The sequence below is a fragment of the Sardina pilchardus genome, chromosome 13 (assembly GCF_963854185.1).
Source record: "Sardina pilchardus chromosome 13, fSarPil1.1, whole genome shotgun sequence".
Classification (NCBI taxonomy): Eukaryota; Metazoa; Chordata; class Actinopteri; order Clupeiformes; family Clupeidae; genus Sardina; species Sardina pilchardus.
This window is the reverse complement of record NC_085006.1, coordinates 22,239,101-22,263,052: the sequence shown is the minus strand read 5'-3', so window position 1 is coordinate 22,263,052 and position 23,952 is coordinate 22,239,101. Positions and strand designations below refer to the sequence as shown.

General features: G+C 45.7%; 2 protein-coding genes across 3 annotated transcripts in view; both read left to right on the top strand.

Moving 5' to 3' along the window:
• The window catches only part of LOC134099691 (protein Atg16l2-like), a 34,830-nt gene extending 14,460 nt beyond the window's left edge, over nt 1-20,370 (top strand). For both annotated transcript variants that reach the window (XM_062552660.1, XM_062552659.1), the window contains exons 14-18: nt 156-261; nt 7,251-7,400; nt 8,345-8,392; nt 12,806-12,907; nt 16,933-20,370. In XM_062552660.1, coding sequence (XP_062408644.1) covers nt 156-261; nt 7,251-7,400; nt 8,345-8,392; nt 12,806-12,907; nt 16,933-17,026 — 500 coding nt within the window. In that variant the 3' untranslated portion in view covers nt 17,027-20,370. The remainder of the gene's footprint in view (nt 1-155; nt 262-7,250; nt 7,401-8,344; nt 8,393-12,805; nt 12,908-16,932) is intronic.
• Nucleotides 20,371-21,285: 915 nt separating this feature from the next.
• arrb1 (arrestin, beta 1) overlaps nt 21,286-23,952 on the top strand; it is a 44,738-nt gene continuing 42,071 nt past the window's right edge. Inside the window, exon 1 of the mRNA XM_062552888.1 lies at nt 21,286-22,275. Coding sequence (XP_062408872.1) covers nt 22,256-22,275 — 20 coding nt within the window. The 5' untranslated portion in view covers nt 21,286-22,255. The remainder of the gene's footprint in view (nt 22,276-23,952) is intronic.

Sequence of the window (23,952 nt, the reverse complement as noted above, 5' to 3'; positions counted from 1 at the left end):
ATACCGTATACACATAACGTATGTATGTACTGTATGTGTGTGTATTGATGTAAATGTATATATACAGAGAAGTCACTTAGCCGTCCATTTTGTTCCATTGCACATTGCCCATCTCCATGCCCCTCTCCTCACCGCTCTCCATTGCTCTCTGCCAGGCATCCAGACCATTGAGGTGCTGTCCTACTGCAGTGATGTGGTCTGCTCCGAGTACTTCATCATCAGTGGACACTATGACAACAAGGTCCGCTTCTGGGACAGCAGGTAACTCAGGCACGCTGACAAGGCCAATGGTGTTAACTGTCGCTCCAGTATGGATAGATAGACACTTGGAACATATTGATGTGTCACACTATTTATCTAAATTCTGTATAGTGTAACGGATGCCCGCTAGTTAGCTGTGCGTGTTGAATGTTAGTAAACCTCACTCCCCGACTCCTCAAAAGCACTGCTAGCATGAAAGTTAGTAGCCTGGGCTTTTAGCTGGATTGTTAACGCGGCTCGACTCCCGAGGTGCTGCTGTTCCGCGGGTTCGAGTCCGGGCGTGTGCAGGGCTGGACTGCAGGGGTTCCACACAACGCATGTTACAGTAGCATAGATTTACATTTATTCACTTGACACACCGTTTTTTTTTTTTGTTTTTTTTTAACGCAACTTGCATACCATGTATAATATGCTCGTTATAATTTTGCATTCACTTTGAGTAGCATTAAGGGGCCTTGTCAGTAAGGACTTCTCTTGCCAGCTGAGCAAGGTCGGTTGATTGACATTTAAAGCTGAGATGAATCCTGATAGTGTCTAACTGCCCTAAGGTTGTGACAACCAGAGCATGTCGACATCTCTGGGTATTATGACAGAGCCTGTCAGAGGGTGGGTGTGTGTGTGTGTTGGTCTGTGTGTGTGGCCTTAGGACATTGTTATACAAGGTCATGGACGTGGCATCTAGACCAGAGAACACACGCAATCAACGCACAAACTGAATTATAATCAGTAAGGCGTAATCAGTGATCAAATAATGAAAAAAATTGATATCCCCAAACATCCCATAAGCATCTGTGCTGCATATTGCTTCTCTGTGCTGTCAGTCAGTCTCTTGGTAAAGACATCAGCTAAATGAAAAACTGTCATTGTTGATTTCTCTCTGGAGGAAATTGACCCGTCTGGAATTTATGAATTTGGTTAGATACGATGACAGCCCTTATCAGTACAGGCCATGAAACACTGTGGAAGGAAACACTGTGGAAAGAAATATCTGCGTCTACCTCCACTGCTTATAACATTTTATCCCATACACAGTGTGTGCCTACCCAGGCAGCAGGTGGTATGTTTTATGACCGAGCATGGTCTCAGGGACAATCCCTATCAGGTTGGCATGGCAATCCTGTAAAAGCTGTACATTTTACCTCTTGAATTCCTACGGGGGTTCAGTGCAGTTGAATTTGCACAATTACATATTTGGCGCCACAAACAGGATTGGCAGTTTTAACCGTCATCCTTTGGCAGGTGTCCAGTCCTCTCGCATCATATCATGTCATGTCATGTCATGTCACGTTCCGTCACGCGGTCCCCCTCGCTCGAATGGCGTCGCCACGTCTTGTGTGGCTCGCCTGAACAGAGATGAATCACGGTGATGGCGAGGGCTATTTATTTCTTGTTCTTCTCCTCCATCGCCGCCACCATGGAGCCCCGCAAAGACAGAGAAAAATGAGTGCCATGCATCTTTTAAAGACGCCCATTCACCATGGGCCCATCATTTGTCTGGGAGTGTGTGACTGTATCCATTATGTGTGAAAGGGGCTAAGGGAGAGAGAGCGTGAATAGTGAATTGGGAGAATTAATTTGGACAGAGGAAAAAGGTTGTGGTGGTGTGATCTGTGATGTGCAATGCAGTCGTGCTTATTTAAACATCAAAGGTGGCTTTGTGTGTGTGTGTGTGTGTGTGTCACATGGCCTGTTGCAAACTCATAAATATGGAATATTTTTCATGCATAATACTTAGCAGCAGCAGCTAAACTGCCTTGTAGCCTGTAGTTTCTAGCCAATTCACAAGAACACCCTTTGACTTACCAAGCTTGTCGTGGCTGAAATTGTCGGTACCCCTTCACCAAAAAAAAAAGGAAAAAAGCTCAATTATCCTTGGCAATAATTTGAAACTGACAAAGGTAATCAGCATTCATAAGTGTTTCTTCCATGGTTCATGCGAATTAGACTTTTCAGTTATTCAGCAGAATATTCTAATAGTGTTTTTGCACAGCCTTTAGAGGCAATTGCTTCCAATTAACGCCTTTCTTAGCTCTGAATGAGACTTCTACCGTACATCTGTCAACAGGTAATTTTGCCCACTCTTCATGAGCAAACTGCTTCTGCCATCTCCAATTTAAATTCTGCATGTTTCAGCTCTTTCAAGTGATCTTCAAAGGTCTGGAATCGTAGAGGGGCACTTCAGAATAGTCCACCATTTGTATCTTAAAGGTGCTCAAAGTGATAGGTACAGTAGGCGAAAGATAACATCACTTCTGTTTGATGTTCAAACCAAACAGAGAGCTAGCTTGCTACTCCCTCCCCCTCCCTCCTGTGCATTGAAACAGGCATCTCATCTGTAATTGGCTGGAACGGTTCATGTTTTTATGGTCCAGGCTGGACCAGGTTCTGGAGTCTGGGACGTCCATAGAGATTTTTTTGACAGTGTATTCAGTGCACACAGGCAGCTGGTGGATGGTGAGGTGATGTTTCCTGTACGTATGTGACTAAAATGTTTTTGCTTAGAAATCATAGCCGTACTAACACGTACGTACCAGAGCCTTCTCAATTTCTCAAAAATAGATATGGTATTCTTGTTAGTCCAAACCAGAAATGAGTGTGACGTGAGCATTTTAGCCAATTCCACTCTGGCTATTCAGGTTTTTCTTTCAGCAGCGGAGTCTCCCAAGGAGCCAACTTTAGTGTAAGAAGTGACTGATGGAGTGGTCAGACTGATGTGGACACCATGCTGTGGCATTCACCTTGCTACTTTTCTTTGGCTCTTTGTCTTCCAATTTGCACGATCCTTCTGTTCAGCCTGGAGTCAATTTTCTTCTTTCCGCCACGTCCAGCAAGGTTGGCTGCAGTCCCATGCACCTTCATCTTCATCTTCAACTCTTGTCTTTGATTTCTCAGGTCCACGCTCATTTAGTTAGACAATGATGTCAAACTTCAGAGTGAGTACCTTTCTCCATTTAGATAGGCTGAATGAATGAATATGAGATCAAATACATCTTTTTTAGGGCTTCTAACATAAACTGTCGGGGCTATCTCTTTGTAGCATATTTGCAATTGCAAATGATCTCTTCAGATTTTCTTTGCTTCACTCCTCTGAATATCAAAGGCAGACAGTTATACATGAGAAAATGGCTTTGAATCTTTTAAGGAAGAAATTAATCTGCAAAGATACTCACAAATTTGCCGAATTTCGGTTGTGTGAGAGAGAGAGAGAGACTGTGTGTGTATGTGTGTATGTGTGTGTGTGTGAGTGAGTGCCTCTGTTTATTTGTGTGTGTGATGTGTCTGTGTTGGATGATGATGAGTAGAGGACATCTGAAGAAGAAGAATGGCGTGCTTTCCTCCCCATCAGCCTCGGCTGTGTAAAATCAGTATAATTAAGCACAGCTGGGCCAGAGAGGCCTAGGGGGCCACACACACACACACACACACACACACATACACGTATACTATACACACACACACACACACACTATACAACACACACACTTACACATCCAGCCATGACCACAGCGTGGTGCGCTGACCTAAAAGCGCTACATAGCCGCAGCTGTGTGTGAGTGTGCGTGTCTGTGTGTGTCTGTGTGTGTCTGTGTGTGTCTGTGTGTGTCTGTGTGTGTGTGTGTGTGTGTGTGTGTGTACATCTGACATGGAGAGTGACGGTGACTATTTATACACCACAACAGTCATATTCTGTTGAGAGTTCATGACAGTCGCTGTCAATAACGCAAATACACAGAGTTTGCATTGAGTCTGATATCAGTTGTCAGTGATTGTGTTATCACATGTGTGTGTGTGCAGTGTGGTGATGTCTGACTGCAGGCACACAAACGTGTGTGTGTGTATGCAGTGTGGTGATGTCTGACTGCAGACACACACAAACGTGTGTGTATGTGTGTGTGTATGCAGTGTGCTGCTGTCTGACTGCAGAGTGCAGACACACACAAACGTGTGTGTGTGTGTGTGTGTGTATATGTGTGTAGATGTGTTTGTCTTTGTGTTTGTTGAGAGCAATGGAGAGACTAGTAATAGCTCAGGCATCTGATGTCTCATTAACCCTGGGGCAGTGATGGTTTTGATTGACAGCCCTGAAGTGATGTAGTTATAACAGGCGTGCTGTTCTGCTGCTGTTCTTCTTCTGCTTCTGCTGCTGCTTCTACTGCTGCTGCTGTTTGTTCTGCTGCTGCTGTGTCCAATGGGGCAGATGTGGCTCCAGTGTTGAGGACAACGGGGCAGCTGTGTTTTGCCTTCTCTTCCCAGACATCTCCAATCAGCCACACTCTGTGCTCATGGTTTACTGTGGGAAGAGAGTCGACAACTGGGCCTAACCAAGAATATATTATTGCCCCACTTCAGGGAGGGGGGGGGGGGGTTGTGGTGTGTGTGTGTGAGTGGGAGAGAGAGTTTGTGTGCGTGTGTGTGTCTGTGTGTGCGTGCGTGCATGTGAGTAGGAGAGTGTGTGTGTGTGTGCACATGTGTGGATGCAGTTGTGTGGGGGTGTAGATAATAGGGTGTTAATGTGTGTATGTGCATGAGATTGTTTCATCAACATTTGTGTGTGTGTGTGTGTGTTTGCGTGCATGGGTGTGTGTTTGTGCCTGTGCACATCTGTTTATTGTCTGTGTGTTATTATTAGAGTGCACTGAGTGTACACAATCTCTGTGTGCCGGTGCATGCTATGTGCACATCTGTGAGGAAGACTGTGTGTGTGTGTGTGTGTGTGTGTGTGTCTGTATGTCTGTCTGTCTGTCTGTCTGTCTCTGTATGTGTGACTCACTGTCTGTGGGAAATGCACGTGTTTGTATTTTTTTTTGAGGAATTGAGACAGTAGGGCGTCTTTGAAGCATCCCTGCATGTCCATGAACAGAGGTGTGTGTGTGTGTGTGTGCACGTGCTTCATCTCTCTCCTTATGCTTAGTATCAAAAACACACATGATATCCATACCCCCAACCCTTAACCTTACTCTGTTTCATGTGTGCTTGTGTGTACTCATGTGTGTGAGACCGAAAGTGTGCAAGAGAGAAAGATAGAGAGAGTGTGTGTGTGTGTGTGAGAGAGAGAGAGAGAGAGAGAGAGTGCAAGAGAGAAATCTTTCTTTTCATCTATGGATACGATATACTTTTGTGTGATCAATCGCATGTTTGGACAGAGGAAATCTAAAACACGCTGTAGCTGTTTACGTACGCTGTCTCCTTGCACGTATGTGTGTTTGTGTTTGTGTTTGTTAGTGTGCATCACATGCGAAGCATCTTGTTTGTGATTGAGTCGGTCTCTCTCTCTCTGTGTGTGTGTGTGTGTGTGTGTGTGTGTGTGTGTGTGTGTGTGACACTCATCTCTCCCCTCTCGCAGCACATTATAAAGGCACACACATACACACACACACACACACACACACGCACACACACAAGCCTCTCATGTTCAGTGTAGAGATAGGGGAACGTGTGTGTGTGTGTGTGTGGCAGGGGGGTTATTTAGCCATCCTTGACACCCTTCATTCAGCTGACGACACGCCGCCACCCTGGATGGCGGCCCTGTGCGCCTCCTCCTCCTCCTCCTCCTCCTCCTCCTCCTCCGCTCCACTCCGCGCTCTACGCTCCTCTCGCTTGCTCCCGCTCACCCTGTCGCCTAGCAACAGGCGGCCCACGTAATTGTCTGTGCCCTCGTCCCTGGGTGATGGGGATTTTCTCTGTTTTGACATTACAGTTCCTCTTTGCTTTGTGTTCATTTGTGGAGCCGTTGGATCTTGAGAGAGAGAGAGAGATAGATGGAGAGAGAGAGAGAGAGAGAGAGAGAAAGATAGATAGATACAGGGTGGGGGGTATGCATTTGTGTGTGTGTTCGGGTGTGCTTTTGTTTGTGTATGAGTGATTATGTGTGTTCATGTGTGTTCATGAGAGTGCGATGATGGAAGTTTGTGTGTGTGTGTGTGTGTGTGTGTGTGTGTGTGTGTGTGTGTGTGTGTGTGTGTGTGTGTGTGTGTGTGTGTGTGTGTGTGTGTGTGTCCTTGTTCTCCTTTGAACACGGATCAGATATGGGCGAACCCGAGGGTCGATGGTGTATGTTAAAGTGACACTGATCTGATGTGCGGTGCCTGAGCCTTCCTCTACTCCCAGCTGATCACTGGACTCGCCAAGAGAGAGCGCGCCATGAAATCAATACGATTAACGCCACACACCCACACATCAGAGAGAGACACACACACACAACACACACACACACAACACACACACACACACACACACACACACACACACACACCACACACACTCGCTGATACACATAATCACACCACACACACTCGCTGATACACATAATCCCACCAGCCTGGTGCTATTAGATGCCTTTAGATCTATCCAGGGAAATGCTTTCCTCTTTTTTTTTTTCTTCTTTCCTTGTTTCTGCCTGCCTATCAGGTTTGTGTCAACAGTGTCGTTCAGAATGAAACACTTTAATTTGGTGCGACCAGCCTATAAATCCAGAGTATAAATCAGAGCCTTGTCTAATCAGGCAGCTCACTCACTCACTCACTCACTGGCACACGCGGACACACACACACACACACACATATTCATGCACCGAAAACTGACACATATTCACTGATTCTTTCTCTCTCGTTGACAAACACACACACCCTTTTATCTCTCACAACCAAACACACACAAACACATGCACACACATGTAACCTGCGTTGTGTTAAACCACTCAACTCAATCCTGCAGCCATTCACCCAGACTGGAGCGTCGAGCCGAGCGCGAGCGCGCTAGCAATCAGGCTAAAGCCCCAGGGTGCTAGCTCTTTCATGTGTATGTGTGTGTGTATGTGTGTGTTTGTGTGTGTGTGTGTGTGTGTGTGTGTGTGTGTGTGTGTGTGTGTGTGTGTGTGTGTGTGTGTGTGTGTGTGTGTGTGTGTGTGTGTGTGTGTGTGTGTGTGTGTGTGTGTGTGTGTGTGTGTGTGTGTGTGTGTGTGTGTGTGTGTGTGTGTGTGTGTGTGTCAGGGCTGGGAGCTGTACTCAGGAGCTGCCCCTGCAGGGGAGGGTGACGTCTCTGGACCTGTGCCCAGACCACCGCCAGCTCCTCAGCTGCTCCAGGGACGAGAGTCTGCAGGTGGTGGACCTCCGGATGAGTAACGCACGCATCGCCTTCAGGTAACACACACACACACACACACACACACACACACACTAACATGTACACGCACACACACACACACACAAACATACACATACACATACACATACACATACACACACATACACTAACATGTACACACACATAAACATGTACACACCAGGGGTGGAAATTAAAATTAGAAAATGTGACAATCTATCAGCCAATAGCAGATTTCTGGTGAAATTAACCAGCCACTCAATGTTAAAATATGACTTTGTGTCTGAAATCTACCAGCCACTCTCATATTTTACCAGCATTTGGCTGGTGGCTGGTGCTAATTTCCATCCCTGGTACACACACATACACACACACTTGCAGCGTACAGACACTTACACACACAGAGATGCAAGAACATCCTCACAAATGCACCTGCATACGCATACAACTACTGTACACTGTCACCTCAGAACCCTGAGGCTACATCACCTTGGTGCCCACTTGCACAGGTCAAAGGTCATTGCCTCGAAGCTGACTGGCAAATTATAGCCCTTTACCCTCACACATAGCAAAGCCAAACTGTGAATACTGAGTGACACAAACCAGACAGAATGTCATTCCCTCTAGGCCTCTTAACAGCTGGAAAATAGACATTGATATGCTATCGACATGCCCCATTAGCTATGCAAACGTTTATATTGCGCTCTTTCATAGGCTGTAATACGGCTGTTTCCATTTTCACGGTCGAGAGGCTGTGTAGTGGAGATTAGGAGGTCTCCCTATTGTAGCTCTACAGGTGTTGATGTGCTCCTCACGCTTAATCTCGCCTTTTATGAATTGAGAGTCGATTTGTGATTTTCAAACACAATAGGTGACTCTTTTTATTTCTGTGATGCTTTGTGTTGCTGGAATGGGATGGTAATTGAAGTTCTCGTTGGTAGTAAAACTTGTGTCATTTTTATTTTTTTATTTATTTTTTTAGGGCGGAAGGCTTCAAATGTGGATGTGACAGCACGAAGGCTATCTTCAGGTGAGTGATTGAATGACTGAGTGGTCCCATCACAATTAATTGAATTACTTGACCTTTCACGGTTACAGTACGAGCAGATTTGGCCGTGTCCTGTCGTAATTCATCCTGACGGTCGATAGTGGTCATTATCTTATGTAGTGATAGGACTGTTATGGATAATAAGGACAAAACATTGCTACACGCTGGCCAGTGGTTGGCATGGCAACTTATGACAGGAAATGTAATTTGCCATGACACGGTCATGATATGGTTGGGTTGGTCTCATGAGGGAGTGCTCAGTGTCATTTATCTTTTTATTCGTAGTGCTTTGCAGCTATGGTCATGTCTTCCTACAAGGGTCAAATAGCTATATTTAGCAATCCATCACAGAGCATACATATACAGTGCTTATAAAAGGGATTCACCCCCTGGATATTAACAATTGTACTGCTTTTATTAATGGAATTTTGATCAATTCGGCCTTTTCTATAATAATTTACTAAAATCTCTTTAATATCAAAATGTAAGCAGCTTTCTACAAAGTAAAGTTAATTAATGGAAAATATATAATGAAAAGTCTGTGTGGATGGGTCTCAATTGCACATCTGGATACTGCAATTTTATTATTTTTTTCTTGAAAAACAGCGCAAGCTCTGCCAGGTTGGAAGGGGATCTAATGCAGCCCTTTTTAAGTCCTGCCACATATTGTTTTTATAGGATTGAGGTCTGGGCTTTGACTTGACCACTTCAGTACATTCACCTTGTTGCCTTTAAACCATTTCTGTGTAGCTTTAGCTGCAGGCTTTAGCTCATTGTCTTGCTGGAGAGTAACTCTTCTCCCAAATTGTAGTTCTCTTGCAGACTGGATCAGATTGTCCTCCAGGATTACTATATTTCGCTGAATTCATTCACTTTTATCTTTACAAGCCGTAAATTATGTGTTTCGCTCCAGGGGATGTTCAGTGACTTAAATTTGTTTTTGTATCCATCCTCTCACTTATGCTTGTTAATAACCTTTTCTTTGAGTTGTTTGGAGTGATCTTTTGTCTTTATGGTGGATTTTTTTTACAATAAGAATGTAACATTACATGAACATTTAAATTCATATGGTACATTTTGAAGTAAAATCATCATGAAGTGGCTGCCATGATTGATTATTTAACAGAGTTGATTGTGAAGGATTTGATGGTGAGGAAGAATGGCAAACCGTTCCAGTCTGCCTCTGTGGCATTCCTCTCCCAATGGCCTGATCACCCCTCTCAGGATGTCAGAACAGGAACTCATCTCATTACCTACAGGCTGTCATCCTCCTCTCTCTCTCTCTCTCTGTATCTCTCTGTCTCTCTCTCTCTCTCTCTCTCTCTCTCTCTCTGTCTCTCTTTTTCTTTCTCTCTCTCTCTCTCTCTTTCTCTCTTTCTCTCTTTCTCTCTCTCTTTCTCTCTTTCTCTCTCTCTTTCTCTCTTTCTCTTTCTCTTTCTCTTTCTCTCTCTCTTTCTTTCTCTCTCTCTGTCTGGTTGGGGTTAGATAAGCACATTGCTGAGTTTTTAATGACCACTTAAAAGCGGGCAGGGGCTGGAGCTTCAGGGGGTGCATGAATCGGAGACGGTGAGGTCTTGTGAGGAGGGGGGCGTTGGGGGACGTGAGGTCCCGGTCCGTGTCCTTCGGTTAAGGGTGGAGTTTAGCTGGGGTGCGCTTCTGTCTCTCTGGAGCTCGTCTCCGTGATGTGCTCCACACTGACAGGTGCGTTCCACTGGCATTTGTGATATCTAACCTTGTTTGTTTTTGTTTGATCTGTTGTTCTTTGTTTTTGTTTTTTTCCCCTTCGTTTTTTTGTTGTTGTTGTTGTTGTCATTTTCTTTTTTCCTCTCCATACCATGCGCTCTTATGTGTTGTCATGAAAGCCTACACCAGTGCATCATGGGAAATGACACATCCCGTTGAGTGCATGACGGCCGTAGTGATGCGCTATTCTCAGGCATAATCAGCCTCCATCGCCTGTCCCTGAAACATACAGTACAGTGTCTCTTCAACATTGCACATACAGTAGCCTGTAGAACACAACACAGTGTCCGGCTTTGTGATACTGAGGCAGAGTACAGTGCTTGACTGGGCATGAAACACATGATTGGGACAGTGGAGCTGATTCAAGAAAGAAAAAAAAGAAAGAAAGAAGAAAAAGAAAAAGAAAGAATATAAAAAGGTTCATTTTAATCTGGTAAAAGTGACGGCTGTGTAGAGAGTGAAATGGCTTTGCAGAGTAGGAGAGGTACTGTATATGTGTGCAGCAACTCTTTCTGGAATCTTCTGTTCAGTGTGTCCCGACCTCGGTTGGCACAAAGCCTTTGTTGGTATTTACATGAGACAGTCTCTCTCATGTCAGTGGTCGCATAATTCCCACTTCAATGAAGACAACCCGTAACAACAATTTTGGACAAAAGTCCGGATAGAAAGGGAGGGAGAGAGGAAGAGAGAGGGGGAGAGAAGAAAAATGACTTTCATCTGTCTCTGCTGCTCATTGCTTTCACTTGAGTCTGAAGCCCTTCGTGGTCTGGTGCTTTGTTCAGACAGCTCACTGGAGGGTAGCGTGGCACGAGGTGCCATGGCGTCAGCGAAACTGCCCGTTCAATTTGTTTGTTTGTTTCTTGGTTTGCTTACCAATCATTACTCCAAAAATAGCTGTGTGTAGGGTTGTCTGGTTCCTGTCTCGAATTTACTGTAGGCTCACTTCTTTCAGCAGTGTTTCAGATGCATGTCTCAAAGGTTACAAAGAAACACCAAACCAGGACTAGTGTCATAAGTGTTGGTTTGCCCTGTATGTCTCCCTATGCCCTGTCCTCTGTGTCATTTGTTTAGAAGAAATACAGATGACATACATTACTTTATGACATACATTACTTTAGAAGACATACAGATGACATGCATTTTCTTATGTGACATACATGTGCATATGGCATGCTTTTCTTTGTAAGACATAGGCCTACATATGACATGACATGACATATGATATGACATGTCACATATGCATTTACTTATGTGACATATCATATGTATGACATGTATTTCTTTATATGATCCATTTCTTTATGACATACTGTACATATGAGGTGTATTTCTTTTTATGACATGCGAATATATCTGTGAAAGCGATAGAGGGGAAAAAAAGGAAGAATCAGTGAAAATACAAGAGATCTAAAGAAATACATTGGTGGAATCTGAGACACCTCAGTGAGTGAGCGAGAGTGAGTGAGAGAGAGAGAGATAACCAGAGAACAAGATCACGGGCAAAAAGGAACATGGTGGGTTCTTTCTTTTTTCTAGTGCGTCACACACTTTCTGGATCCCCTACCACGGCGTACACTCAGTTGTTGCCATGGCAACAGCGGGCAACTAGAATGCCATTTTTTTTTTTTTTAATAAAAGAAACAACATTGGCTTGTAGCGACAGAGCTCTGAAAGGAAGGATGGAAAAGAGAAGGAAGGATGGAGAAGTGGAGAGAAGGAGGACAAGAGAAGAGGGAAGGATAGAGAAGTGGATAGAAGGAGGAGAAGAGAAGAGGGAGGGAAGGATAGAAAAGTGGAAAGAAGGAGGAGAAGAGAGAGAGAGAGAGAGAATGATAGGGAAGTAGAAAGAAGGACAAGAGGAGAGAGTGAAGGATAGAGAAGTGGAAAGAAAGAGGACAAGAGAAGATGGCTGGCCCCCTCTGCCTTATCCGTGGGGCTTCCCAGTCAGCTGAACAGGGGCTGGCGCCGCCTAACCTTTTCACCCGATCACCTACCCAATCTGTCCGCACTGACCCCCTCCAGACGGACACCCCAGCGCTCAATCTGCTCCACAGGACTCGTGTCCAAAGCACTGAGCTTATCCGTCCCCAGCGTGTGGGCTTCAGCACTGAGGAGCCTCGGAGGGAGACCAGGGCACTCTCATCAGCAGTGCAGTGCAGTGCAGTGTAGATGGCCACCAACAGAGGAGGTCCAGCTTCAGAAAGTAAAAGTCCTACATGACCACATGTCTGTGCCAACCATTCACTTCAACCTGCTCATTCTAATTAGCACAACTCTTCAGCCAGGGAGAGCAGCTAATCGGTGAGATCACCTGTGTCAAGTGCACATGTAGAACCAATACATGGTTGACTGAGCTGGACTTTTCCACCTCTGGAGACCAGTACAGTGTAGTGTAGATGGGTACTGTCTGTGTGATATATATATTTTTGCAAGCAGTTCAGGTACATTCACAGGGATACCTCGTGATACAACAGTAATGGCACCCCTCTCTGAATCATTGACCCCTAATTGGTATTTCATCAGTGTTTACAAGGGCATCAAGTTCCCCTTTGCTTTTTTACGGGAAGTCTGCTGCTGGCAAAGATGTGAAGCGGTCTCTCTAGCCCTCTCTCTGTAACATCTCTCTTTCTTTTTCCATCTTCCTTTCTGTAGCCCTGACGGCAGCTATCTGGCTGCAGGCTCTGCCGACGGGGCCGTCTACATCTGGAACATTCACACCGGGAACCTGGAGAAGCGCCTGCCAGACATGCACAGGTGAGATTACCCACGCTGCCCTGCGGTCATCTGAAAGCTGGGAGAGGTGTGGTGGGAATCAGCTGCTGTCATCCTCTTTACTGCCGTCGCTGAAACTTCTGATACAGGACTTACTGTGATGCAAGGCAAGATGTAAGGCATCTCCAGGGGATTTCCAGTTAAACACGAGTCTAGCCATCACCATACTAAGCTCAATCTTTTTAAGATTGAACATTAGTATGAGGAGGCTGCGCGTTGTTTCTACTGCACAAGAGACATGTACTGTATGGGAAGGGCGTGTTCACTAAATAGTATCCCTTTTCACACTGACAGCAGCATGGCTTGTGCCTGTTCCATGAGGCAGCAGTGTGCTTAGGCTTATCGCCATATCTAGCCTGTTAATCAAATTAATGTATGAAAAAGTTAGGCTAGCCAACGAAGGTTCAGTGCGTTGACTACCAGTCGGTGATTAAACAAAGAATCACGTTACCAAAACGTCACAAGCAAAACCTTAATGCTTACGGCTCCTGTATTTTGAGGACAGTATTTTTTTACAAGTCTGTAAAGGTCCAACAAGGTTGGACTTCTTCTCATTTTTTTTGTTTTTAAATCACGGCATTAAGATACATTTTCAAAAGATTATTTTACTCCTCTTTAGCATGTGTATGTATGTACGTATGCACAGGTTATGTAAACGTATGAGTACAACTGTAAATGTAAATGTACTTCTACATACCTAATGGTATGTATTTTTTTGAATGCATACACACTTCGATAACAGCTGATACCGGGCAGATGTGTCCTTGGTCTGGTGTGGGTGCATCTTTCCAGACAAACCCTAGCCCTTCTCCAGAGAGTCACAAAATCTTCTCCTCTGTTCTGCGTCAAGCCACCTGGATGTGCTAATTAGTGTTTCTCCTGAACCAGAGCTAATCACACAGCTAATGAGCGAATGCCGAAGGCGTGAGGTCGGCGGAGGTGCCTTTATTGCCGCTCGAGCTGGTGCGATTATTCTGTGCGAAGCTCGAAACACGTGGCGTTTTACCTCGTGTGATGCTACATGGGTGAGGTGAGGGGAGATGCGGGCAGACTCGTACTGTAGGCACAGGGCACACTAGGTAACACACAGCTGCAGAACTGCAAGGAAGCAGAAAGTGTGTCTGTCTCTCTCTCTCTCTCACACACACACACACACACACACACACACACATCCCAAAGGTGTCTGTGTTATGTGTGTGTATGCATGTTTTTGTTTGTGTTTTGTGTATGTGTGTGTGTGTGTCTTAGTAAAAGCTAACTTTGATGCAGAAAGACACAGACCTTGCAGATGCAGACACAAACAGCCCAAGGAGGTAACATATCACTTTGCAACACATACAATCGTGACACATTGCGTTGTAAATCCCCATGCAGACTGCAGGCGACTAGTGACCTGAAACATTGCACAACAAAGTTGAAATAACTGTTGAGGTGACGAGTGGTGATGGGATGATATAAAAGTGTGGGCGATGTGATAGCGTAGTGGTTTAGGAGCTGGGTTAGCATGCAGCAGCCAGAAAAGCTGTGGGTTCAAATCCTGCCTTTCACCATCGTAACCATATCCCTGAGTTGCTACATGGACAATGCAGCAATGCTTTTGCAATATAATTAGAATTATATTCCAAATATATAATTATATAAAAATATGTAAAAAGGAAGTGTGCGGAAAGTGTCTGCTAAATTATATGAAAGTAATTGAAGACGAGCATCCGTTTCATCCTGGCCTCAGCACTGACCGCCTGGCTGTTGTGTGCTTGTGTCAGTTGATTTGCTGAGTGGACCCCAAATCTCATACCCTGGAAATCCAGAGTTCTCGCGAGAGCACAATTTGTGCTGTTGTGTCCGCAACATACTCTGGCAATGAGCAATGATGCACGTTACTTTTACCTCAGGAATCTGTGGTAACCAAAAAAGGAGTGGGCGAGCTAAACTGCTGACGACAGCGCTACACCTTTCGTTTTTGGTCGTAGTGTTATCCAATTGCGTCAAAGTCTAAAATCAGTCAGAATAAACATTGGTCGTAGTGTTATCCAATTGCGTGCAGTGAGATGCACGCTTGGTGCTGCCCCACGAGTTAGGCCATTTTCATTATTCGTGGCCAGACCCTTGATCTGAAAGATTCCAGGGTCTGGCTCACCACGCTACAAATGTGTGTACTGTAGTACAATTGCCATTATTACTCATTCAAAGATTTTTGTAAGAGATTCTAATTAGGATTTGTATTTGATGGAGATTCTTTTTGATCTCGTAAAGAGCTCCGTGTGCTTTGTCTCTCAGTGAACTCGCTGCTAGTTGCCCGAGGCACTGAGGTCCAGGCCTAGATTTAATCCTAGTATGGAGAATTCCCCAGTCCTGTGTTTCCTAGAGTGAAAATAAGTGTTTGGTTCTCAAAGATCTGGATTTCTTTTGGGAGACTAGTACACTATCTCCGTGTGTGCCAAGTGAACTGTGAGGGCCCAGTTCTCATGGTAATACTGAGGCAGCTCAGTCCCCCCCTCTCTCCTCCTCCCCTCAGAACTCTGTTTTGGCCAATTTAATTATGATTGCTCTGTTTGGACTGTACAAGTCAAGCAGTTCCAGATCCTCCATCGTGCTCTTTCGCTTTTTCCTCTCCCATCTCCTGCCCCTCACTTTCTTTCTCCCTCTCTCTCTTTCTCTCTCTCTCTCTCTCCAGTTGGCCTCTGCACTCTCTTTCCCTCTCTCTCCCTCTCTTACTTTCTTTCTATCTTTCTTTCTCTTTTTTCTTTCTCTCTCTCTGTCCCTCTCCCTCACCCGGACCCCTTTCTCCTTTCTCTCAACTCCACTTTTCTGTCTCTCTCTCTCCCCCCCCCCCCCCCTCTCTCTCTCTCTCTCTCTCTCTCTCTCTCTCTCTCTCTCTCTCTCTCTCTCTCTCTCTCTCTCTCTCTCTCTCTCTATCTCTCTCTCTCCCTCTCTCCTCTGTGCCCTGTCCCATCTCTGTGCTCTTGGAGAGAGCAGGCTGTGCCTCTGCTCAGGCCATTAGCTCTCATCTGCACAGTGTGCTGTCCATCCGCTGGGAGCGGAGGAGAGGAGAGGAGAGGAGGAGAGGAGAGGAGGAAGAGAGGAGAGGAGCAGGGAGGGCCACTCAGCAGGCTCCAGCTCAGTTCGGTCCCTCATGCCAAGCTCTCGCTCTGCGTGTATGTGTGTATGTGTGTGTGTGAGAGTTTGTTTGTATGTGTGTGAGAGAGAGAAAGTGAGAGAGTGCGTGTGCGCGCTGGGCTAGATCGGCACTCTATCCAAACCCAGAGTTGAGCTAATGATTGGGTGAGAATTGCTCCTGAGCTTATGTGCTCAGATCTGTTCATCTCCCTTGTGACGATAGTGTGCCATGTGTGTCTGAGAGAATTAACTCGGCGTGTTTGTCTATTTGTGTGTGTGTCTGTGTCTGTGTTTGTGAGGTCTAACTTGGTGTGTTTGTCTGTCTGTTTGTGTGTGTTTGTGTGTGTGTGTGTCGTTGTTTTGTGAGGTTTAACTTGATGCGTTTGTCTTTGTGTCTGTGTCTGTGTTGGTGTTTGTGAGGTTTTGTGTGTGTGTGTGTGTGTGTGTGTGTGTGTGTGTGTGTGTGTGTGTGTCTGTGTGTCTGTGTGTGTCTGTGTGTGTGTGTCTGTGTTTTGTGAGATTTAACTTGATGCGTTTGTCTTTGTGTCTGTTTCTGTGTTGGTGTTTGTGAGGTTTAACTCGTGTGTGTGTGTGTGTGTGTGTGTGTGTGTGTGTGTCTGTGTGTGTGTGTGTGTGTGTGTCTGTGTTTTGTGAGATTTAACTTGATGCGTTTGTCTTTCTGTCCGTGTCTGTGTTGGTGTTTGTGAGGTTTAACTTGTGTGTGTGTGTGTCTGTGTGTGTGTGTCTGTGTTTTGTGAGATTTAACTTGATGCGTTTGTCTTTGTGCCTGTGTCTATGTTGGTGTTTGTGAGGTTTAACTTGGTGTGTGTGTGTGTGTGTGTGTGTGTGTGTGTGTGTGTGTGTGTGTGTGTGTGTGTGTGTGTCTCCAGCTCCTCCATCAACGCGGTGGCGTGGTCGCTGACGGGGGAGTTTGTGGTGAGCGTGGACAAGAGCCGCCGCGCCGTCCTGTGGAGCGACATCTGAGCGCCTCGCTCGCGTCACCATGACAACGCACCTTTGGAAGGACGAGGGGAATGAAACCAGTTCCGTGGTTCCCGCGGGGACACAGAGACATATGAGTGGCGAAACCCTGATGTCCCACTGACTCGAGCTTTGGTCCCCAAGGGTTCAGGAAGCACATTGATTTGCGGAGGTTTTGGTTGGTTGACTACAGCTTGGCTTGAGAAAGAAAAATAACACTCCATTTTGAAATTCTTTGGAACCCTCCGCTGATACAGATGGACGCAGAGTTTGACCAGCAATACGTTTTGCTGTGTTTATTGTCGCCAGAAGTGTTTTGTGTGCATGCCAATGGGAGCAGGTCACTCTGGGAACTTCATGCATAGAAGGCGCTGACCACTTGGACAGTCTCTCTTCCCCTCTCTCTCTCTCTCTCTCTCTCTCTCTCTCTCTCTCTCTCTCTCTCTCTCTCTCTCTCTCTCTCTCTCTCTCTCTCTCTCTCTCTCTCTCTCTCTCTCTCTCTCTCTCTCTTTCTCTCTCTCTTCTCTCTCTCTCTCTTTCCCTCTCTTACACTCTCTCTCTTTCTCTCTCTCTCTCTCTCTTGCGCTCTCTCCTCTCTCCCTCTCTCTTGCTCTCTCCTCTCTCTCTCCCTCTCCTCTCTGGGGTCACTGCTAAGTAGAACACTTCCTCACTTCCTGGGAATGTGTGATGTCATAGTGAACAGAGGGAGGTACAGGGGGAGTCGTTTTACATAAAAGAAAACCATGGATACAAAAAAATACAATAATGTGTAAGGAGGGAAAACAAGGGCTAAAATGCTTCCCGCTGCAATGGATCTGTATACAAAATGACATGTTGTTTGACATATAATTTTTAGTTCATCAAATCAATGTGGTATCAACCCGCAGTGCATTTGAAGTTGCATCACTCGCGCCACTTTATACTTACGGGGTCGGTTATTCACCCCTGTGAGGTTTTAATTTTTGCCATTTTGTGAAGAACAAAAAAGGGAAAAATTACAAAAAAAGGGTTACATTACATTACGTTGAACTGGAAATTGGGAACAATTCTAATGTCTTAATAAAGAATATATGTGTTTGTGTGTCTGACGTTGCATGACTGGATCTTTATATGTGCCTCTGAAATACTGCCTTAATAAGATTTTTTGTGTCTCCATCATCTTAGGAGAAAAAGGAGATTTGTGTTGACTGTTCTGCAAGAAGTGATGATCTGAAATGGTGCACTTGTTCAGTGCTATCTGCCTTCGCTTCTTTATCTCCCTAATAGACTTTTACTCTCTCTCTCTCGCTCTCTCTCTCTCTCTCTTGCGCTCTCCCTCTCTCTAATAGACTCTCTCACTCTCTCTTTCTCTGTCTCTTCCCTCTACCATTAGAAGGAATCTTGTCTGTTTTTCGGACCCCCCCCCCCACCCTTAGATAACTGCTGCCACCGGCCCGGATTCGGCCCTGATTTGGCACCAGTCCGGCGTGTAAGCGCCACGTCAAAGGGTGGCCGGATCCCTCGCCGAGTCAGCTCGTCTCAGCTGCCGTGGCATTTACATGTAAAAAGGGCCCTGCTTCCTCTTAATCAGCCCACAGCACTTTGAACCGCACTCGGTCACATGGCCCCGGGGCAGAAGCCGAGGTCTGCATGGCCTCTGTGTGCATCATTTACCCCCCCCTCCTCTCTCTGGCGCGGCCTCATCTCCATGTTAACTGGAGTTAAGAGCAGAACTAGCGAGTGTGCCTGTGTATGCCTCTGTGTATGACCTTGTGTTTCTCTCTCTCTTTCTCTCTTTCTCTCTCTCTCACTCTCTCGCTCCCTTTTTTATATATCTAAGTGCCAGCGTGGATTGTAGAAGAAGTAGGTCACTTGCAGTGTTTTGTACAGTACGCAAATCACAAAAAAGAAGTGCGTTTGTCAGCAGAAAAGATTGTTTGATGTACAGTATCTGTGCGTGTATGAGTGTCCTTCCCTGGTCAAGCTGGTGTTGTTTAGCGACTAGTCTTGGCATCATCTTCCTAATAGAGGGTACTGGGAGGAAGAACACTTGGCTTGTTCTATTCCTTATCTCGTTAGATATCGATGTACAACAATTTATTGCCATTGGTTGCTGCTGCCTATTTTCAGGAAATCCTTTTTTTTTTTTCACTTCACTTTCATTTTGATTCACATTCAGGGCTACAAGACATCTATAATATAATGCATGAGTGCATGACAGTTTTGAGGATGGAGGCGTTGTATCTGTGGCCATCCTGCAACTGACATAGAAGACTGAAGCATAGGCAGTGATGTAGGGGTTTGTATTCAGGAAGGAGGGGAAGGGCATCAAGTACAAATGAACATATCAGATATAGATGTTTTACTCGCTGTGCAGTCTGGCTGTTTGGACCATCTTGATGTATCGTTTTCAAGTGAAGTCGGTGAACAAATCAGCAGATGTTTCAGTCTGCCAGTACACGTTATTTGCAGGTTATCAGTCAGATATGAATTTATTACTGGTAAAGCCAGTCAAGACATTTTGAAATGTGTCTTTTTCTGAAAACAGGTCTTTCTGTTAAATGAAAAATCAGTTGTGATGTGTTTACTTTACTGACTACACCTGTTGGTATCAAGCTTGTTATTTAACAGTGCCTCTTGGTTATTATTCACATTTTGAAGTGATGGGGTTAGTTTACTTGAACTTGTCTATGTTATTCTTAATTATTTTGTTGCTAGCTGTGTGTTGTACATTTTGATTTGTCTCTTTTTCTATGTAAAAGGAAAGAAATGTTAGGGAAAAACGTTCCATTATATATTATATATAAAAAAACTGTTATTACATTGTAACTATGCCAATAATTATAGCTCAACAGCTGAATTTCATTGTTTAACAATTTTCATTGTTTAATTTGATTGCTCTGCTGTAATAACCTTACCTGTACCCAAGCTATATTTATGTACATACAGAGTACTGTTGTGTTTTTGAACATTCTAACATGAGACCACAACACAACAATTCAAGGTTCTAAAATACTACGTTGAATCCAGAGCCATATATGGCTCTGGTTGAATCCAATGAACCCAGATGTTCTTTAGAACGTTAGTTTTCCAACATTCCGTCACACCGGTGTGACGGTCCTCCTTTACTTCATTACTCCAGTTATTACTTCTTCCTTAATAATGTGTAGCCGTGACCCTGTGTGCAACTGAAATGCCTGTTTTTGTAGTATTGCCATCATTTACCCCAAAGGAATTTTTATATGCAATTACTAGTGTTGTTGTCATCATGATGCAAAATGTTTAAAAAAGAAAAAAAAAATTGTCATCAAAGGATGTAATGCCTTTCATCCATTTCAATTTCCAAGAAATAAAACAAATATGTTGGATTTGTTGATTCAGTCTTTTCCTCATCATTATTCAACAGAAGAATCTCGGTGGGGTCACATGAAGACCCGAAAGGTCATCAGACTCTTAAACGACTCCCGCCCTGATCTGGCACACGTCAACTAAACAAATGGACACACTTCACATGACCCGGCTCACACAAGATCACGCGCAAGCCCATCGTCTCTTTCTGTTAAGAGAAACGACTCCGAGACTCTGTTTTTCTCCGGCTCATAAGTAGCAATGAGGTTTCCGCAACAGGATGGCCTCGGGGCTATAGACGTCAGCGAAGCATGCAATCCCCCCCATTCATCTACAGTCCCCACTCCCCTACTGTCTACGCTGTGAATCACACCCAAGACATTGCTTACAGTGATGTCAACACCTCCACTCCACAGGCTCCAGTCTCAACCCTAAATCTGGGCAGCATGGGAGATCTCATTCTAGCAGCTGCTGAAGGATTTTCTTCATTTTCTTTTGAAAACTGATGAAGACACACTACTGTGTTTGCCAAGTGTATCACAACTTGGCTTGTTTTTAGTGGTGCATTTTTGTGTATAGAATAGATACAAAACTGCTAAACTTGAGCATTGACAATTTGCACTTGTCTGCTCTCTCTGTCCTCATGGCAGTGGGATGCTGTTGGGAGCATAATGAAAATCTCTTCAAATGTATTTTAGAGGTGTTTAGCTGTATGGGGCAGGCAAATGTGTTGTCATGTTTGAGAAGATCTAGCAGTCTCAAAGGGATCCACATCCTCTCAAAGATTTAGAGAGAAGGAATAGAGAGGGAGGGAGAGAGAGAGAGAGAGCAGAGTGGAAGGTAAAGGAGGGGAAGAGAGTGAGAGGAAGAAGGAGGGAGGGGAGTAAGGGAGGGAGGCAGTGAGCGAGCGAGACAGAGAGAGAGAGAGGGAGGGAGTGAGTCGGAGGGTTAGTGAGAGGCAGGCACTGCTCGTGGTTACTCAGACGGAAAAGGCTCTCACGGCCGAGAGGAGAGGAGAAGAGAAGAGGGAGCATTCCCTTTGGGATTCCGAGGCATCAGCTGCCTGCTCCGACCTGGATCATCCGTCCCGAGGAAAATCGCCGCGGCTCATCCCAGAGACTTTTCCAGCACCGCATCACATCTGCCCGTTCAGGAGACTTGAGACTCAGGATCACCTGCCTGTCTGTGGCGGATCCTCTCTACCCTCCTCTCTCCTCTCTCATCTTCTTTATCTCCGTCTCGCTCCCTCTCTATCTATCTTTTTTTTACCTTTTTTGTGAGGGTGAGAGGTGGTTGGTTTGGTCAGTGCGTCGTCGTGGGAGATGTCCTTCTGATCACGTCCGAGAGCGTCGGCAGCTGCAACAGCAGGACTGAGCGAGCGAGCGAGAGACAGAGCTGTGCAGCGCTGTGCTGCGCGCCTCACGAGGCGGGAAGAGTCAGCCAGCGCCGTGACAGAGAGATCCTCTCGCTCTCCCCTCTCTCTATCCCTCTCTTCCCCTCTCCCTCTCTTCCTCTCTCTCTCTCCCACTCGTTTTCTCTGCTTCTCTCAGCCACACTCTCAACACTCAGCACTGCACAGCCTGTCTGCCAGTTCACATCAGTGCTCTGCTCTCTCTGTCTCTCTCTCTTCTCTCTTTTACTCTCTCTCTCTCCCTTGTATTCTCTGCTCTTGTGTTTTTCTTTCTTTGCTCTGCCTAGTCAGTCTTTCTCTCTTTCCCTCCCTCTCCTCTCACTGCTCATCTCTGCTCTCTCTCTCTCTCTCTCGTTCTGCTCTTCCCCCTCTAGCTGTGTGAGTGATAAACGCCTCTCAGTCTCTCTCTCTCTCTCTCTCTCTCTCTCTCTCTCTCTCCCTCTCTCTCACTGACACACACACACACACACACACGGCGCAGACAGATCTTCGCGATGGGAGATAAAGGCACAAGGTAAGCATGCGATTCAGTAGCTCTCTGTTTAGTGGTGGGAGACAAGGTCGGGGGTGGAGGCTGTCAGGCTGGAGAGGTTGTGTGTGTGTGTGTGTGTGTGTGTGTGTGTGTGTGTATGTGTGTGGTTATTTATTGAAACAGCCTTCATGTCTTTTTGCCTTTATCTGATTTTGCCTTGGTGATGCAAGACAGTTTACGCTCTTGAGAAACAGACTGTCTGGTCCCCTTGCTCGACTTGGAAAGAAGAAGATGAGTTGTTGGGTTTGGCGTATGTGTTGTCTTCCTCTCTTTCCCCTTCTCTCTCTCTCTCTCTCTCTCTCTCTCTCTCTCTCTCTCTCTCTCCCTCCCTGTGTGTGTGTGTGTGTGTGTGTGTGTGTGTGTGTGTGTGTGTGTGTGCATCTGCGATCATATTGATGATCGTATTATCCCAAAGGTTACAAATGAGATGTGTGAGTCAGAGCCATCTGTACTCTTTCTCTCCCTCCTCCTCCTCCTCTCCTTCTCTCTCTGCCAGCGAGTAATATCATTACAGCACCATATTACAGTCAGATACATGAATCTATGGATGCCTGTCTGTGCAAGTGTGTGTGAGTGTGTGTGTGTGTGTCTCTGTGTGTGAAAGGTTAACATTTATGTGTGTGTGTGTGTGTGTGTGTGTGTGTGTGTGGTCTGTGGGAGAGTAAGAGCCTGGAAGGGAATGTGAGTAGAGTGTGTTTGCCTGAACAGTGTGTGTTTAAGCGTGGTGATTGTGTGGGTGTGTGTTTGGGAAGCTCAGACAGTGCGCTGTGAGCCCCCTCTGCACTGCCGGGGTCGAGAGGTGGGGGGGGGTTTCAGTGTGGGGGGGGGGGGGGGGGGGGTACTGCTGAACTCACGCTGACGTTTAACAGAACTGACACGGTGCAAAACCCCTCTGGCTCGCGCTCCACCTGGTCCCAAACACACACACAAACACCCATCAGTAGCATCATACACACACACAAACACACACACACACACGCTCACACACACACACACAAACACAAACACCACCACAGCTGAGCTACCTCTTCTTTGCCTTAGGACGAGGAGCATTGAGGGCAGTCATACCTCAGCATTCATTAGGAATGTCAAGCCAATTAAATTATCCAATTAAGTTGCCCGCTTATTGTTCTGCCTGTTTCTATCTCTGCCTCCAATCTGCCCCCACCCCCACCCCCACCCCCACCCACACACACACACACACACACACACTGTCCCCTCCAGAATCAATGCCATTTGATCCCCTCCTCTCCTCACCTTCTGTTATTATAATCACAGCTCTCATCTGTCATGTTGTTCTGAGTGTGATATGATCTCTTTGGATGGCTGACTGAGCCTGAATGGCCTTCCTGTAGTTTACTCTGACAGTTCTGTTATCTGCCAGAGACGGATATCCTCTCAACTAACACATCCGTCTTCTCCATCCTCCATCCATCCTTCCATCCATCTATTCGTTTTCAAGTCCCTGCAGAACGCATCACTTCCTGTGAGGTCTATTAGTCTATTCATCTCGTAGGGATACAGGAGGGAAGAGGCGCGAGAGGAGGAGGAGGAGGAGAAGGATGCTGGAGCAAAGAAAGAGAGGAGAGCAAAGGAAGAGAGGAGAGCAACGACGAGCGAGCGGCCGAGAGGGGGGGAAGATGTAGAGACATGGAGAGT